Below are 18,334 nucleotides of genomic sequence, written 5' to 3'. Positions count from 1 at the left end.
TGCTTGAAATTCCCTGACCATATTTGTTTTTTTTTCTTTAATTGATAACTTGAGATTACTTAAAAAAAAGTTCAGTTCCAGCTTTGATCTTTAGTACCTAGTCAATTGTAAATTTGAACCTTTTTTTTTTTTTTTTTTTTTTTTTTTTTTTTTTTTTTGTCTACATCTTTTTTGTTAAATTAAATTTAAAAAAAAACAATTTTTTCAGCTGAAAGTAAGGAGTAACATTAAAAAATAAAACGAACAGAAATTATTACGTATATGAGGGGGTACGCCCCCTCGTTAATACCTCGTTCTTTACGCTTGGTACTAAAAACTTTTTTTTTTATTATTTAATTTTGATTGTTTCTTAAATAATGCTGGGAAATCCGTGATCTTTCTTCTAACAAAACTCCACATTTTTCAGATAGGAGCTAGAAACATCTATAGTAAGGTTCTTTGTTACGTTGAATCTGATGATGTGATTTTCATTAAGATTATATGACTCTTAGGGGGTTTTTCACCCTTTTTTCAAAAATAAGGCAAATTTTTCCCAGGCTCGTAACTTTTGATGAGTAAGAATAAACTTGATCAAACTTGTATATTTGAAATCAGCATAAAAATCCAATTCTTTTGATGTATCTATTGGTGTCAAAATTCCGTTTTTTAGAGTTTTGGTTACTATTGAGCTGGGTCACTCCTTACTTACAGCTCTTTACCACGAACTGTTCGATAGAAAAAGAGACAAGCTATCCGAAAAACAGAAGATATAGAAATCTCAGTGTTCTTGGGGCCACGTACCTTCACTTCCCCTTTTTACGTTCTACTTAATATTAATTAACCTAATATAAATTTTGCTACGTTGTCAAATGAGCTATATTCACTACGGAATTTATTACGGAAAAATCGACCTTTTGCATATAAACAGTCAGTTGCTTTGGTGTTCTCATCGAAGCAACTCTATTAGCTTCTGTGACCTACAAGATCGACTGCGATAATTGTAGATTTTTTGGTTCTCTTTATTTCTTGGTTTTGGTTTTGGATTTTATTTGTTTTTAGGTTATTCTAGTTTCATATTTGTTTCATCAGCGTTGAAGATGCCTCGTTTTCATACAGGCGAGATATCCGCGTCGTGTCAGTTTTTATCTTCTTTTTTCTACTGGCCGTATTCCCGTTTGTCTGTTCTTTGTTGAGATTTCTCTCTTTGTTGTTCTTTATTCAAAGCCTTCCTCTAATACCCTTCCAGGAAGTTCCAATTTTTCTTTACGACATCCTCCCAACCCAACCGTGGACGACCTGCTTTCCGTTTAGCCCTAGACGGTTGGCCGAAAAAAAACAATCTTCGGCAATCTGTCATCCTTCATCCGCAGAAAGTACCCTAGCCACCTCAACCTTTCTCTCATTATAGCCCTAGAAAGCGGGATTGAACCACACTCTTCATACAGTATACTGTATGAAATTCGGTCAGTCAGCCGGGTACCCAAACTATGCGTAGGCAATTTCTCTGAAAATATCTAGGAAATCTTCGTCCGTTTTACGGAGTGTCCATGCTTCAGAACCATATTTGACCACTGACATCATTGTAGTTTCCAATATCCTAATCTTGGTTCGCAGAGTTATCTTTCCATTCTTCCAAACTTTTTTTAACTGTGAAAAAACACCCTGACCCTTGGCTATTCTACTTTTAACATCTTCACGGCACCCACCGTCTTTAATTATAATACTACGTAGGTAAGTCAAGCTATCCACTTCATCAATCTTTTCGTTTCCCCACTCCACGTTTTCATCTTCACTTATTCCTAGCCTTAGCGACTTAGTCTTCTCTACATTAACGTTCAAACCTCTTCTAGCACCCTGAACTCGGAAAACCTCTAGAAGTTCACTCAATTTGTACACACTTTTGTTTAATATTACTCTGTATTAAGATTCAAATTTTTGTGAAGGCAGAGAAGCCAGTGTGCTGAGTAATTTTGTATTTAGTTATCATACATAATGTCTTAAATTTGCCCAGTGTATCTGTTCAAAGCAAAGGCTTCAAGTTTGTTTTTTTTCAATGCTTTCCTAAGTAATTGTGGTAAGCTATGGACACTAAGGTAGTCTCACCAAAATCATCCCTGGTTTTCTTATCAGCGACTATAGTTCTTTTCCAGTTCGACTCTCTCTCTCTCTCTCTCTCTCTCTCTCTCTCTCTCTCTCTCTCTCTCTCTCTCTCTCTCTCTCCCTCTCTCTCTGTCTCTCTCTGTCTCTCTCTCTCTCTCTCTCTCTCTCTCTCTCTCTCTCTCTCTCTCTCTCTCTCTCTCTCTCTCTCTCTCTCTCTCTCTCTCTCTCTCTCTCTCTCTCTCTCTCTCTCTCTCTCTCTCTCTCTCTCTCTCTCTCTCTCTCTCTCTCTCTCTCTCTCTCTCTCTCTCTCTCTCTCTCTCTCTCTCTCTCTCTCTCTCTCTCTCTCTCTCTCTCTCTCTCTCTCTCTCTCTCTCTCTCTCTCTCTCTCTCTCTCTCTCTCTCTCTCTCTCTCTCTCTCTCTCTCTCTCTCTCTCTCTCTCTCTCTCTCTCTCTCTCTCTCTCTCTCTCTCTCTCTCTCTCTCTCTCTCTCTCTCTCTCTCTCTCTCTCTCTCTCTCTCTCTCTCTCTCTCTCTCTCTCTCTCTCTCTCTCTCTCTCTCTCTCTCTCTCTCTCTCTCTCTCTCTCTCTCTCTCTCTCTCTCTCTCTCTCTCTCTCTCTCTCTCTCTCTCTCTCTCTCTCTCTCTCTCTCTCTCTCTCTCTCTCTCTCTCTCTCTCTCTCTCTCTCTCTCTCTCTCTCTCTCTCTCTCTCTCTCTCTCTCTCTCTCTCTCTCTCTCTCTCTCTCTCTCTCTCTCTCTCTCTCTCTCGTCTCTCTCTGTCTCTCTCTGTCTCTCTCTCTCTCTCTCTCTCTCTCTCTCTCTCTCTCTCTCTCTCTCTCTCTCTTTATCTCTCTCTCTCTCTCTCTCTCTCTGTCTCTCTCTCTCTGTCTCCCTCTCTCTCTCTTTATATCACTCACTCTGTCTCTGTATCTCTCTCAATGTCTCTGTCACACACTCACATTCTTGATCATTATAACTCTCTCGCACAATAACTTGCTCTCTGACTAAGTCTGTCTCTCTCTCTCTCTTTCTCTCTCTCTCTCTCTATCTCTCTCTCTCTCTCTCTCTCTCTCTCTCTCTCTCTCTCTCTCTCTCTCTCTCTCTCTCTCTCTCTCTCATTCTCTGTTCCTCTCTTCCTTATATTATGCTACTTTTATATCTGGCTCGTCTGTACCTATACCAGTAATTGTAGTGTATTTAAGGCAAATAATCTGGCTGTTTTTAGGGCAAAAAGCTCTTCTCTAGTTCGACTCTCTCTCTCACTCACTCACTCACTCTCTCTCTATCGCTCTCTCTCTCTCTCTCTCTCTCTCTCTCTCTCTCTCTCTCTCTCTCTCTCTCTCTCTCTTTCTCTCTTTTTCTTACTCTCTCTCACTCACTCACTTAATATCTTACTCACACTTACTAATTGAAGTGTTTTTAACGCAAATAATCTGGCTGTTTTTAATAGTTCTTATCTAGTTCGACTCTATCTCTCTCTTTCTCTCCCTCTTTTTTTTCTCAGCCTAGGGTTTGCTATCCTGTAGACAAGAGGTGGTTGTCGGTCACGAAAAATCTAACGCTCATGTAGGAAATTACATTTTATTCAATGCTAAAGCTTAATATTTGCAATATATGTACGCACAAAAATAAAAATAAATTAATTAACTGCCTGAATCAGTAATTAATAAAAAAGACAGGTAGCTAGTATCAATTCATTTTTTTTTTTTTTTTTGCTAATCATATAATTTTGTTTATTTTTGACTATTATAGATCAAGCAGCTTCCAGAGTCTGTTATAGTTGAAACTACAGAGTACAAATGTCTTCAATCGCAGTTTTCTGTTCTTTATAACGAGTCAATGGCTTTAAAAACGCAGTTAGATGAAGCACGCATTCAATTAAATAGTGTTAAGAATACTCATCTCAGGCAAATCGAACAGATGGAGGTAACAACTGATACTTTTTTTTTTATTTTCTTCTTTTCAGTTTTCAATCAGAATTAGAGAGGTTTGACAGCTATATAAAAAGGTTTCTTACGAAATCTCTGGGTATACACGTAAATAGGAAGTGGGGAGGGGGGGGGCAAGTCTGCAGTATTTTTCAGAAGGGATGCGAAGATTTGACAAGGAGTTATACAGGGTCGTTCCCAAAAGTTCCGGTAATTTCGTTGTAAAGATTATTTATTTTGCATAACCATACAAATGAGCTAATAGTTTTCCAAATACTGTCTTCCAGCTCAATGCGCCTATAACAACAATTTACCCAGTCTTTGTAGGCTTCCGCGAAGGTGTCAACAGGGTCATCACGTAGACAGGTGGTCAAAGTTTTTTATCCCTTCCAGCGTCCCATGGTGATTTCCTTTGATGGATCTCTTTATTCTCGGAAATAAAAAGAAGTCTAGCAGGACTAAATGTGGGTTGTATGGCGGCTTGGGAAACGTAGCGACTAGCGACGCCTATTTTCTCTGGCAATTCGTAAACAATGATTGGGGTGTTACTCGGCGCGTTATCGTGATGTAAGATTCAGTCGTCACGATGTCTTTTTGGGACCGTCAAACCCTGTCCTTAGTTGTTTTAGCACTTCAAATTAATACCCGCTGTTGACAGCCTTTCCTTGCTGCACAAATTCTTTATGTACTAAACCTTCTTTGTCAAAAACACAATGAGCACGAGCTTTACCCTCGATTTGCTCGTTCTTGCTCTCTTTGATCGAGGATTTACATTGGTGTGCCACTCTGACGCTTAGATTCAGGATATTCGAAGATCCGTGTTTCGTCACGTGTGATGACTGTGTTTAAGAAGTCAGGATCAGTTTCGAAACGTTCAAGCAGGTTCTGAGACATCGTGATGCGCTGGGTCTTCATTCCGTCAGGAGTGTGGGTAAAAATGGGGACCATTTTTACCCACACTTTCCTCATGTTCGAATCTTTGTTCAAAGTTGGTGAACAACTCTTTTCGGCACTACTCATATCAGCTAACATCCGAGCCCTCAATCGTCGATCGCTATTTAATAGTTTTTGCACATTTGTCAGTTTTGGTTATTGAAGGGCATCCTGGGCAATCTCTCGTGCCACTTTAAGATTTGGATCTGGAACATCACGTCATCCCCATAAGCTTGCTGCAGCATCTCAAGCGTATATGCACCATTCTTACTCAGTTTGGCCCGAACAATCGCATAACGTTGCTCTGTTTTGTGTGCCATCACTGTTCCAACAATTTTTTTTCATGTTTCAAACATGCCCTTCACGCGATGAGAGCTCCTGCCTCAGCTGCAGCCCACGGGTGTTTGAGCAAAATCACTCACTTTTGCTGAAACCTGCTACCTTTGTTTTGCTGGGAGTCGTTGCGCTAGGGCGTTGGGGAGAATAAAGGCATTTACCACTACACCACTTAAATACCATAAAATCACTTTACCACAACTGGTGGCAGCGGAGGTATTAAATGATCCCACTGCTGCCACTAGTTGTGGTAAGGTGGTTTTTATGGTATTTAGGGTGGTGTAGTGATAGATGCCTTTATTCTCCCTTTATAGGGGAGGTAAACTATGGCCCTAAGGTAATTAAACTTTGGTAGCGTGCCTTAGGCTATGACCGGACTAATTAGGCGTACCAGCTGGGTATTTTCGAGGGACTAACTGTAGATTGTAGAGAGGTTGGCTATAATACAATACTTTTATTCAGTTAACATATATTGATACAAGGTTTGATAATATGTATATTTTCTACTTAGATGGGTTGTCCCATATAGACATCAAGTCCCAATAAACTTCACTAAGATATAATAAGATATTAAGGCCCTCACATTATTTTAATAATGTTCCGAAGTATTCCCAAACACGTAACAGACGGACATGGGTTTACCCTGAAAATCAAAGAGTCCCGACCTCAGTCTAAAAAATATGTGTATATTTATGAAAAACCGACCGAGTCCATCCGGTTAATTGACGCACTTAGCCGGGAAATTGGTTATTGAGCAAGTTCCCTCCAAGCTTACACATTCCAGGATGTGTATCTTTATCTTAATAAAAAGTGGTATCTCGACACTTTTGTATTTGCGTCTTAATATTTTTACTAAATTCCAAATTGACTTAATTAGAAAGCTTTACCTCAAAAATATGGGAAAAGGGAATTAATTTTAACAAAACTTTGTGCTCAAGTCAGTTATTTTAAAGTTTTGTCTATCAGTTTAGCTATTTCAAGATTTTCTCTTTGTCAGAAATTAGTATTCTGTAGATGGTAGTCCATATTATTCACATATGTATCATATGTGTGTCAAGAAGCATGTAAGTAACACTGGGTTTATTTAAAAATAAAATATACATCTTCGATTTCCTGAAGCAAACTTGTACGGGAGAAAATCCTCCAAATAAATCAATAAGCCAAAAAAAAAAAAAAATCATAATTAGAGCTTAACTGACCGGACCCGAAAACCACCGAACATCCAAACAGCACCTAACAAAATTATAGACATGTGTCTTATAGACCGTGATTGTTGCCTTGAGTCGTATAATTCCTTGCTCTGGTCTGGATTTGAATAAGCGATACTAAATTATCTTAATTACGGAGTATATTACTCCTTAAAATAAAAAATAAAAGTTTCTTTTTATAATAATTTCAGCTCAGTAAAGGTTTGCACTTTTTACTATGGAGAAAACACAAACGGAAGTGCCATTTTAAGCCATAATTCTCAATAGTGTAGTCTCAGGGATCTCTACCTCCGCCATCCCCTTTGTATAGAGGCGGAAGAGCGATACGCATGCTAGATTTGCAGTCCTCTGTGCTTCGTGTGGGGGCTCAAGCCCCGTTGTTGCCAATCATTTGACCTGGAGAAGGGTGTGTGCCTCTGCAAGGTCAGTCGCTGTGAGTCTGGGAAACTGATAGTTAAATGAATTCCCACGAACAGTTCGAATTTCAGATGCCAAGTGTGGCGGAAAACGCCAGGTCCTGCTGTAAGTTCAACAGATAAGCATTGATACATACGCAGGAGGGAGGGAAATCCTCTAGGCCTAGCTCGTCCCCCAAAATTGATATTTTTCAGGAAGTCTGACCCAATTGTTGTACCTCCTTTTTTTTATATTTTTTGGTTCATATTCTTTAGAAGAAAGGCATACCTCATGCTGAAGAGATCTAGAATTACGAACAAAAGAATAAATCTTGTTTGGTGTTCGTAAGGTATACGGCATTTCACTGCAGAGCTCATTACCAAGAGTTAGAGATGTGGCATTAGCGCTTGGAATATCAATATCTCTTTTGCCTTTGGTCTCTTGAATAAGGTTATATTTTATTTTGTTTCTCTCGCATTTTGCACGAGATTATCATATTAACCATTGTCGTCTGGTAATGAGCATTTCATGAAACGGCCTATAATATCTAAATTGGAATGTTCCTAACCTTTATTATTAGCCTGTCTATCAACTTTATTTCTTTTTTCTTTTATAATATAAGACCTTGTTCTAAAAAGAGATATAGCTCTAAAAGGAAAAAACAACAGCAAAAAAAGATGTATATCTTTTAGGCTTGAAACGGCAGAGGTTTTCTTTATTTGACCCTGGTTCCTTTCCATATAACTTTTTTTTTCTTCTTCAAGGCCTAAAAAAACTTTCTTCGCTGGCAGCCTTGAACAAAGGTCATAATTCTACGAACTCTTTACCATGCAAACTATTGCCCTCTGGTAATGGGCATTTAATATTTAGTAATGGGCTATGTAATATTGCCCTGGTAATTAGCATTTTTAATGAAACAACCTACAAAATACCCAAACGACAGGTCTTATTTTTCTTTTTTCTTGTAATTTTGGATCTTTTTCAGATAGGAGGAACGATTTTTGTGTTTGGACGCTAAAGTTTCTTGTTTATTTGATGTCTTGTTGCCTGGGTTCTGCTTTATTTTTGATATAACATCTTTTCTTCCACAAGGCAGAAGAACTTATTCGGCAGAAACAGCTAAGAACAGAGGTCATAACGTTAGAAGATATGCTCGCCCAAGTTCGTAAGGAGTATGAAATGCTTCGTATTGAGTTTGAGCAGCAATTGGCTGCTAATGAGCAGACGGGACCTATTAATAGAGAGATGCGTCATTTAATAACGTCACTCCAGAATCATAATCTCCAACTTAAAGGGGAAATTGGAAGATATAAGAGAAAGTACAGGGAAGTGGCTGTTGACCTTTCTAAGGTTTGTTTGTTTGTTATTTTGTGTGGTTCTTCTCATTTTTTTTCTTTTTTTAGTATATTAGATCCTTTTACAAGTTTCGCTTTGTGGATGAATTTATTATATGGCATGATCTGTGGAGTCGTATCTGTGCAAATGCAAGCTACACTTGTAGGCCGACAGGTCTGTAATGTTACAGCTTCTAACCTTTTTGCAACTGGGGGTGAGGAACAGTGGAGGTATACTGAAAGTATTTATCTTGCTTTAGCGGTTTCATCTTTTCCATTTCTGAAAATAGAACGGTGAACAAGGCTGAAATATATCAATTTTCTATACGGATAGGGCATGTGATTCTGGAAAATAATTAAATATTTAGCTCATCGTGTTAAGTAATGTTGATTTTTTTTTTTAAGCTAAAATGGATTTCATAGGAATAACACCAGAAAACCGATGAATTTACCTAGTGTCATCAAAACTTTTTTTTTCATATCATCTACGCTCTTTTAGGAGCAATGAATTATTATTCTATATATCCATTTATTCATCTGTTTCCATCATGTGTTATCCATCTATAACCAATCACACGAAACAAAAATGATTCTACTGTATAATCAAGTAAAAGGGTATATTTCGCATGTAGATGTTGGTAATATAACATCTAATCTCTAAACATTCTATTTTTAATTTTTGATAAACTTGAAAACACCCATTTTTTTCTATCAATCTTTGCGAAATCTTCTATCAATATTTCCCTGTCGGGAAATATTACAAATACGACTCCACATTTTATCACGGTAGTTGATTAAATGCGAAAAATATCACAAGAACTGTTTGGTAGGGAGTAAATCTACGTTTTTTTTGCTTTTGTTGAAGAATAAAAGTAAAAAAATATTTAGTCCCACTTTTATTAAAGCAGATTTAATGACTCCAATGTAATTCTAATGTTTAATGACTAATGTAAATCGTATTTATATATATATATATATATATATATATATATATATATATATATATATATATATATATATATATATATATATATATATATATATAGATCATCAAATAGGCTTTGATTGGATGCAAATGATCGCTTGACGTCACTTTCAATTGATCAGAGGCCTTTTCCGCTGACAAACCTACAAAATTAATGCGGGCAAAGTTAATGAAAGAGAAATTGGCATTTCATTGAAAAACATATGTTTGTTAATCTTTCAATAAATAGAGACACAGGCAATTTAAATATTGACCCAATTTATGATAGCCTTTTGAAAAATGAACCAATAGTCACGAAGGGAATTAAGATTGTACAAAATCACCAGGGGACGAGATTACCTACTAAACCAACAAGAATAGCTAACAAGAAGATTATTTCGCAACATAATAATTGACTTCATTTCAATTTTTACACTTTTTTACTTAGTTGCTTTGGTATTCTTATCGAGGTAGCTGTAACTCTAATAGCTTCTGTTCCCTAAGTGGATCGGTTGCGACAATGATATTTTATTAATATTGATGGTGGTTTTATTTGTTTTTATCTTTGTTTCTTTTATGCTGAGGACGCCTAGTTTACATACAGGCGAAACATCCGCGTTGATTTAGTCTTTCATCTTTTCGCACTCTCGCTTGTTGTCTGTTCATTGAGTTTTACCTCTCTTTGTTGAAATTTTTTATGTTAATAACCTGTATATCTTATGTATATCTTATTTTTTTATGTTAATAACCTCTATATCTTATTTTAAAAGATGTTATTTGGAGCCAATATAAGAGGAACTTTTATTTAAGTTTACGCTGTTCTGCATATGGATACAATGTGAAGTACCAGGGGACTGAGGTTCGCTTGATAAAAAGAAAGACTTTTTAATCTCTTTCGCAAAACGATCTTAATTTCATTTAATTCTATTCTCTTTTAGAAAGTAAAACCATTGGGGTATGGGTATGTGACGTCTGGTTATTTATAACGTCATTTGTATAAAAAATGTTTTCCAAAATAGATTAAGGCTCTAAGCGAATTTTCCCATTGTCGTTTATTTATCTAGATCGTTTTCTCATCACCAGAAAAAATTATCTTATTATCTTCTCTTTTCTTTGTTTCATACGACGTTAAAGTTTGATACTCCTCCTAATTGTGCCCAAGGCTTTCAACCTTCATGTGTCTCTAAGTTCAGTTAGCAGACGATTTATGAAATATTAATGCGGCTGAGAGGGGGAAACAAATTTTCCCGAAGGTGTGAGCTCTCTAGACCTTTTTTTTTTACGACGTAAAGCTTTCGGTTTCCGTTTGAATGAAACCTCTTTTGATCTTCTATGACCATTGGTTTAGTACCATCACCCCTGAAAAAAAAAAAAAAAAAAAAAAAACAGATAAAACTTTATCCTTAATCTTTTTTCTTGAACAAAATTTTAAACCCAAAATTTTTGCAGATGGGATCCTGAAACCACTACAATAAGGTTCTTTCTTTTCTGATATGCTGAATCTGATGGTGTGGTTTTTGTTAAGATCCCTGAACCTTTTTGAGGTATTTCCTCCCTTTTCAAAAATTGGGCAATTTTTTCAGGCACTTTGCTTTGATAGGTGAAATTAAACTTATTAAATTTTATATTTTTGGGATCAGCATAAAAAGTCTATTCTGTTGATATATCTGTTGCTATCAAAACTTTTTTTTTTTTTTTTTTTTTTTTTTGCGGTTACTATTGGGCCGAGTCGCTCGTCACAGTTTGTTACTACAAACTGTTTGATAATTATACTAGGTAAATACATATTTTATGAATGTTACGCTTTGCATTCGACTAACCTAACCCACTACCTTTCTACTAGGCACACCCTTTAGGCTATATTTGAAAGAATGAAGTACTTTTCAATCAGTAATATTATATATCTTTCAAAACTGGTCCAAATAAATTGTGAGTTGATAAAATCAACCCTTTTGATCAATAACATATCGCTTTGTGAAAGCAAGAATGCCGTAACTGACACCCCTAGTCAAAGTTAAGTTACGAACCCTACCAGAGTTAATTTTTGCGAGCTTTCTAATGGTGTAGTTCGTTTTGTTGCACGATGCCTCCCGGCTGAGTAAATCAAAAGTTCAACTTTATCGTAAGTGCGTAGTTTGTTCATCTAATGACCAAACTGCTGGATTTTCAGCAGGCCTCCAAGATCTATAAATACGCTAATGTTCCATTTTCCAAAGTTAAGCAACTTCAGTTTAAACAAGTCTACTCGAAAAGAGTCGGTTACAAACTGTCGTTTTTTGAAGAATCAGTCTCTGAAATAAACATTGCTTTGTAGGGTAAAACTAAGACAAGGAAAGACACTTCTTCGAAAAAAGTTGTTGAGTTTCTTGTTGTCCCAAAGCTGTTGGATTTCAAACCTGTTATTCCTATTGAAAAAATCAAAGATTTGCGATCACCCTACAGGTTGCAAAGATGCAACCTTTAGGCAAGACATGGAAAGATGCAACCAAGGAAAGACACTTCTTCCACAAAAGTTGTTGAGTTTCTTGTTGTCCCAAAGCTGTTGGATTTCAAACCTGTTGTCCCTATTGAAAAAATCAAAGATGTGCGATCAGCCTAAAGGTTGCAAAGATGCAACCTGATGGAACCTGCAAAGATGCATCCTACAGGTTGCAAAGATGCAACCTCTAAATCTAAATGTCGAGAACTACAAGTGTGTTTTTGCAAGCATGATTCAACACAACAACCAACCAACTACTACAGTACAGAGAGCATGCCCAGAAGAAGAAGATTCAACCCTCCTCCCCCCATAAAAAAAAATCTGAGAACGGGGACATGCAGTAAAAACAGACCCAAAAAGTTACCTTGCTTTTTTTTGTTTGTTTTTTACCAAGTAGTCGAAATTTCTGAAGTTGTGTTATAATTACTTTGTATTAAATTCAGTTTAAAAGACCAAAGTAGTACAAAAAGGTAGAACCGCCACGTCTAAGCTTTAAGATAAGCCTTGGCATTCCTCAGATAATATTGATGAAAGATGTCGTAACAAAGTGGAAAAGGAACCCAACCGCTGTCCTGCACTTTTGTTGTAACTACTTTACCGGCAAAAAAGGGCGGGCTAAAATGTCGTGTTTGTTGTTTGTTCGACCTTTTGACCTAGTAAATCTCATCCAACAGGACCAAAATTCTACAAAGAAGTTTCCCTTACTAGTGGCTTTAAATTGTCGTTTCATCCGTTTTTCTTGGAATTTTAAAAAGTGTGGTTACGACATTCTTGTTTTCACAAGGCGATATATGTAATAAATACATTCCAGTGCCGTTTTTTCCCATGAAATGCGTTCAACTTACACTCTAAACGAAAATTGTAATATTTATAGTATTGATGGTGCGGCAGGGGGTGGCAAAATCTGCATTTGATCCTCCTCCCCCCCCCCCCGTGAAAAAAACCTAGATCCAACTCCGGGATGGGGGGGGAGTTGGTGAGTTTTAAGGATTGACTATCATTTGTAACAGCTTCATCTGATATCTATTCCACCATATCCATTGGGCTACTTCTTAAACTTTTTAAACATGTTTCTAAGACAGTTAGATCATCAACAAGTTTCCATGCATCTGAGAAACCAATACCAAGGTTATTTATCATTACAAGAAATAAAATTTGGGATAAGAGGGATCCCCCGGGCACACCATTGTAAATTGGGAGGAGATCAGAATATACATTTGGGCTTTTGACAACTTTTGTTCTATTAGAGAGGAAAGACGCATTTACTCTAATTATGTAGTGGTTACTTTGAAATTCATTGGAAGTTTATCACTAATGTATTACGGTTGCTTCGATCGAAAACTTTTTGTAAGTTCACCGTTATAATATTAAACTTATTATAATTATATAATGTTGTTATTTACTATTTCAGAGGGTATAGTAATGATTGTTGTGTAAAAATCCTCCTCAGCTGTGTTCGGTGTTTCTTATCTGGTTAAATGCTTTAATTTGGATTGCTTAAGGCCCATTCACAATGAGATTTTGCTAGCCCTAATTTTAGCTAATCAGAATTTTCCCAAATTTTGTTGGCCAATCAGGAAATTTTAAGAAAAATGGTATTGGCTTAAATTAGCACTAGCTAAATCTCGATATTAATAAAACCTCATAGTGAATGGGCATTTATATATTTGGACCATCCATTCTGAAATAAAATGAGTTGGATTCTTAAGATTATAGTTGGAATCTAGTATTATAAAATTACAATAAAAAAATCCATCCTTGTTTTACACTATGAGCGGCAGTGTGCTAATATATGTGATTTTGTCTCTTTTGTATTGTAGCTATTGCTGGATTTTATTTTGTCAAGAAAATTTTAGTATGCAATGCATAGATACATACTTACGTGTTTTTAAAAACATGTGACCATATACTTAAAAATAAACCCGAAAACAGAAAGAAAAATAGTAATTCTCAATAAATTTAAGTCAGTGCCCTCCGGGCTTCCCGACCCCCCCCCCCCCCCCGAAATTTTTGTCTGACTCGAAAGAAACGTAACAAAAATGAATGGAAACAAAATCGTAATGCCTTTTTAAAAGTTATTTTGCAAAAAGTTATTTTGCCTTTTTAAAATAAATAACGAGGGTTGTATCCAAGATTTTTGTGTGAAGAGGGGGGGGGGGTTCCAGAATTAACTTTACAGAGCGGGGAAAAAATTGCTAATATGAATTTTCGTTACTTCTTGTACACATCAGACAAGAATTTCAGGGAGAGGGTCAAAATTACTCTGATTCGCGTATCCTTTTCCGACTCTCTGCATTTGCAATCAAAATATATTAATTAGCTTGATTATATAAATGCAGGATAAAGGATATCAGTAGAAAAAAATTCGGGAAAACAAACACAAAAACAAACAAAAAACAAAAAATTCACGGGCTTCCTCTGTAAAACATCTTAACGCGATAATTAGGTCTCACGAAATAGACCCGCAAATACCTTGAACAACTATACATCTTCTCGAAAAAAAATGTCAATTAAATTCACCAATAATGCATTGGTAATTTTTTCTTCAAGTCCCACGGAAGAGACTATATTGAGAATTATCTTTTTCAGTTGCGAGCTTAATGTCATGGATTTATGTTGACGTTTCAGAAATAAATCATATTTCATATGCTCAAAAAACACGAAAATTCATCTGGAATTCAGCATTTTTTTTTTTTGTTGAGTTTTATTTTAGTTGTGTCTCTTTGCCTTTTCAGACAAGAAAAGAAGCCGAAGAGACTCAAAACAAGATAACAACTTTGGAGCAGCAATTGTCCGCCAAAGAAGAAGAAATTCAAGCATCGATTATGAAAGAGGAGCGAAAAACGGAGATTAAAATTGAAGCAAACGATGACCCAGAGGTACTGCCATAGACGTAGCATAAGATATGATATTTATTTCAAAAATGTCATCACGTGCCCCGGAGTACCGAATTCAAATTTTCGGGTCAATAAATAAAAGCAGGACAAAAGAAAATGCAACGAAGGCTAAAAGACTGGCAAAAGAATGCCAAAGTTAAACATGTCAGAATGAAAATCCATTTATTAGTCATTATTTAAACTGAAAATGTTCATAACATGTTAAAAAAATAAAACAAGTAAAACTCGTTAAAACGATATAAAATAAAGAAATTTAAAGAGGCATTACAAAAATGAAGAGAAAAAACGAGAAAACAAATACCAAACATGTATTAATTTATGATGTAATAATTTATGGTAACTACACATAGTGTGTATTGCTATCTTGCGCTTTTGAAACAGTAAAGGTTTCCTAAGGCATTTAGAAAGTGATTTTTAAGTTGAAACCAGTTGAAAACTGATTTGAAAGCAGGCACAACTGGTTATATAAGTCTACTTTTCTAAACTGATTGATTTATTGCTACCACTCTTGTTAGATGTATGGTTGCCGTATTGCTATGCTTTTTATTTATTATCTTGCATCTATTCGGGTTATTAGTCTTTGAGTAATGTATTTTCTCTTTTTGTCTATGAATATTTATAGTGAAGGCTCTAATACCCAGTATGTGGACGGCTCAATTCCCACCATATTGGCCTATTTCCTTTCTCTTTTTCAGAATATTATGACAATCAGCTACTCAAATGCATATACTGTATCTTAACTATCCCGCGTAAAAATCGTATTTAATATTTTTACACTTATAATAATTGCCATGAAATATTCTATTGGCAAACTATCATTTTATGATATTATCAAAGGTTCCATGGTGTCACGACCAGGGTTTCCACTTGGACATTGTTATTCTCAATAGTGTCATAGGTTTTTACTTTGATTTTCGCAATGTTCAGTTTAAATGTAAAATTTTGCGATTTTACGCAAAAGTTTGTGTTTTGTGATATGCAGCAACATTTGTCCGATAAACAGCATTTTTCTTATGTAATTGATTGAAGTCAGATGTATAGGACCATCTAAATGCAGCAGACACAACGCAGTCATAAGATCAGTAAAAAAAAACGAATGAAAATTGAAGCAGCTTAGACATATATTAGGCTATATTTCTTATTTGTGACCAAAAAATATGATTTTTGTGTTTGTTTGTATTTCTAACAAAATTACAAACTTTATGCTCCGCAACATTAAACTGAAAAGTATTGGGGCAATTCATATATTTCCCCTAATATCTATTTGTCGGGGTGTATTTTTATGGTTTGTATTCTTTTTGTGTTGCGAAAGAAACACTTTGGCTCTGCCCTTTTTTGAGCTGCCAATTTTGGTTTATTGCATTTTAACGAAACTGTGAACCTCAGGCCTGATTGCTGAATGTTACGTGATCGAAAGCTGTTTATTTTTGGGGTCAAGGGGAGGTTTTTGCTGTTTCTTTAGAATTCTTGGATTTAGAATTCTTTGTCCGAGAGGGGGAGGGTTCGAATCCTAGTGCATCCAATTATTTTGTTTTGGGACGGGGGTCAGTGGCGTGACTCTGTAAGCTCAGCCAGAGTCGGCCCAGCTTTAAATGGGTACCAGCAGAAATCTGGAGAAGGTAAACAGGAAGGATTTGCGAAAGCACAGGATGGTTGGCCCCCATTCCCTCATTGCTCTTCCTGGCTGAAGGGCCAAGAAACGGAGATCAGCACCGTCGGTAGGGACTGTAAAGTCCAATGCTGTATTCTTTCCTCTTTTTTTTTTGTTTTTTTAGCCAGAGCCTACAGTATTTGTGCTGAAAAGGAGATATATGGTTTGTGTTGAGAGAACTATCAGAGGTTGTTACGCCAAGCAATTATGGGATAATTCCTTAGCGTCCCTTAATATCTTCTCATAATTATTTATAGAAAATTTAGAAACCCAAAAAGCAACATTATTCCCACAGGTCCAAAAGAACTGCCATATTTTGTTACTAGCCCTATTTAATCTTAATTCTGGTTGAATTTGTTATTTCATTTTCTGCGTTTGGGACTGAGGCATAGGAGTGGCATCAAATGTGCCTCATAAACCTTAATTGTTATCTTGTTCCAAAAGAAATTGAAGCTTTGCTGATGGAACCCTTGTTCTCTTGTACCTTTTGCTCCTTTGTTAGTAGTACTTTTTGAAAGTTGGCTCGCGGGTGGGAAAATCAGCCTTTAAAATCGAGAAAGACATATTTCTATTAGTATCAATCGCTATTCCTCGAAGAGTTTATCAACGAATATTGCATCACTTCTTTATTACAAACATTTATTCTCGGTATATTGAAGATGTATCAAAATGTTACTTTATTACAAACATTTATTCTCGGTATATTGAAGATGTATCAAAATGTTACTTTATTACAAACATTTATTCTCGGTATATTGAAGATGTATCAAAATGTTACTTTATTACAAACATTTATTCTCGGTATATTGAAGATGTATCAAAATGTTACTTTATTACAAACATTTATTCTCGGTATATTGAAGATGTATCAAAAATTTACTTTATTACAAACATTTATTCTCAGTATATTGAAGATGTATCAAAATGTTACTTTATTACAAACATTTATTCTCGGTATATTGAAGATGTTTCAAAATGTTACTTTATTACAAACATTTATTCTCGGTATATTGAAGATGTATCAAAATGTTACTTTATTACAAACATTTATTCTCGGTATATTGAAGATGTATCAAAATGTTACTTTATTACAAACATTTATTCTCGGTATATTGAAGATGTATCAAAATGTTACTTTATTACAAACATTTATTCTCGGTATATGGAAGATGTATCAAAATGTTACTTTATTACAAACATTTATTCTCGGTATATTGAAGATGTATCAAAATGTTACTTTATTACAAACATTTATTCTCGGTATATTGAAGATGTATCAAAATGTTACTTTATTACAAACATTTATTCTCGGTATATTGAAGATGTATCAAAATGTTACTTTATTACAAACATTTATTCTCGGTATATCAAAATGTGAAGATGTTGACAACTTTTGCTCTGATACGTATCGGAAGAAAATATATAAAGAAATGACTAAAAAATTACCAAAGTTAAGATTCTATGCAAACTAAGGCCTATCTAGATTCGGTGCAAGACGACCTGACTGGGTTTAAAACCGAGACCAGTCGAAGCTGCACTTAGGCTTTCCAATTTTTAATCTGTATGAGTGAAATGCAAAGTGGGCACATGATACCTCCTCCTCATCCCGCTCCTCTATCTCCCAACCCACTTTTTAGCAGAGTCATCCACATTACACCTTGCTTAACGTAGAGTTGTAAAATTAATTTCAAGGTACATAGTGTTACGTGCATAAGCTAGGACTTTGGCCGCTCCAACATCGTCTCTTAATGCCCTTTGGGTATGTTTGTATAAAAAGAAAGTTTGGTCTTAATGGTGTTAGATGAACCACTTTTTTCTTCTTCTTTGTGTTTCGGGCTTTCATTGCTTCTAGATTCAATCTAAAAATTAGGCAATTCCAATTGTTCCTAAAACAAGATAAATATGAAATTCCACTTAAATACCAAGTTTCTGGATGAACATTAAAATCAGCATTCTTAATTTATTTATAAGTTCATCAATTTTCTGAAAAGAAGATAATTAATAAACCTTTTTTATTAGTTTCTCTAATTACTCTGTGAAAATAAACGCTTTTATTCACTATTCGGCAAAATTACTATTCGGCTTTATGTAAGGGTGTGCGGGTAACTGAACCCCCGTATAACCGAACGCCTG

The 18,334-nt window shown here is 35.7% G+C and overlaps 1 protein-coding gene across 1 annotated transcript in view; it reads left to right on the top strand.

Moving 5' to 3' along the window:
* The window catches only part of Bre1 (E3 ubiquitin-protein ligase Bre1), a 96,983-nt gene that overhangs the window by 52,170 nt on the left and 26,479 nt on the right, over positions 1-18,334 (top strand). Inside the window, exons 8-10 of the mRNA XM_089086528.1 lie at positions 3,828-4,001; positions 7,969-8,226; positions 14,389-14,532. Of these exons, the coding sequence (XP_088942654.1) occupies positions 3,828-4,001; positions 7,969-8,226; positions 14,389-14,532 (576 nt within the window). The remainder of the gene's footprint in view (positions 1-3,827; positions 4,002-7,968; positions 8,227-14,388; positions 14,533-18,334) is intronic.

Source organism: Artemia sp. Qi Xiang Cuo, chromosome 3, assembly GCF_049724085.1.
Source record: "Artemia sp. Qi Xiang Cuo chromosome 3, ASM4972408v1, whole genome shotgun sequence".
NCBI lineage: Eukaryota > Metazoa > Arthropoda > Branchiopoda > Anostraca > Artemiidae > Artemia > Artemia sp. Qi Xiang Cuo.
The sequence above is the reverse complement of the archived record's forward strand: the minus strand, read 5'-3'. Positions and strand labels throughout refer to the sequence as shown.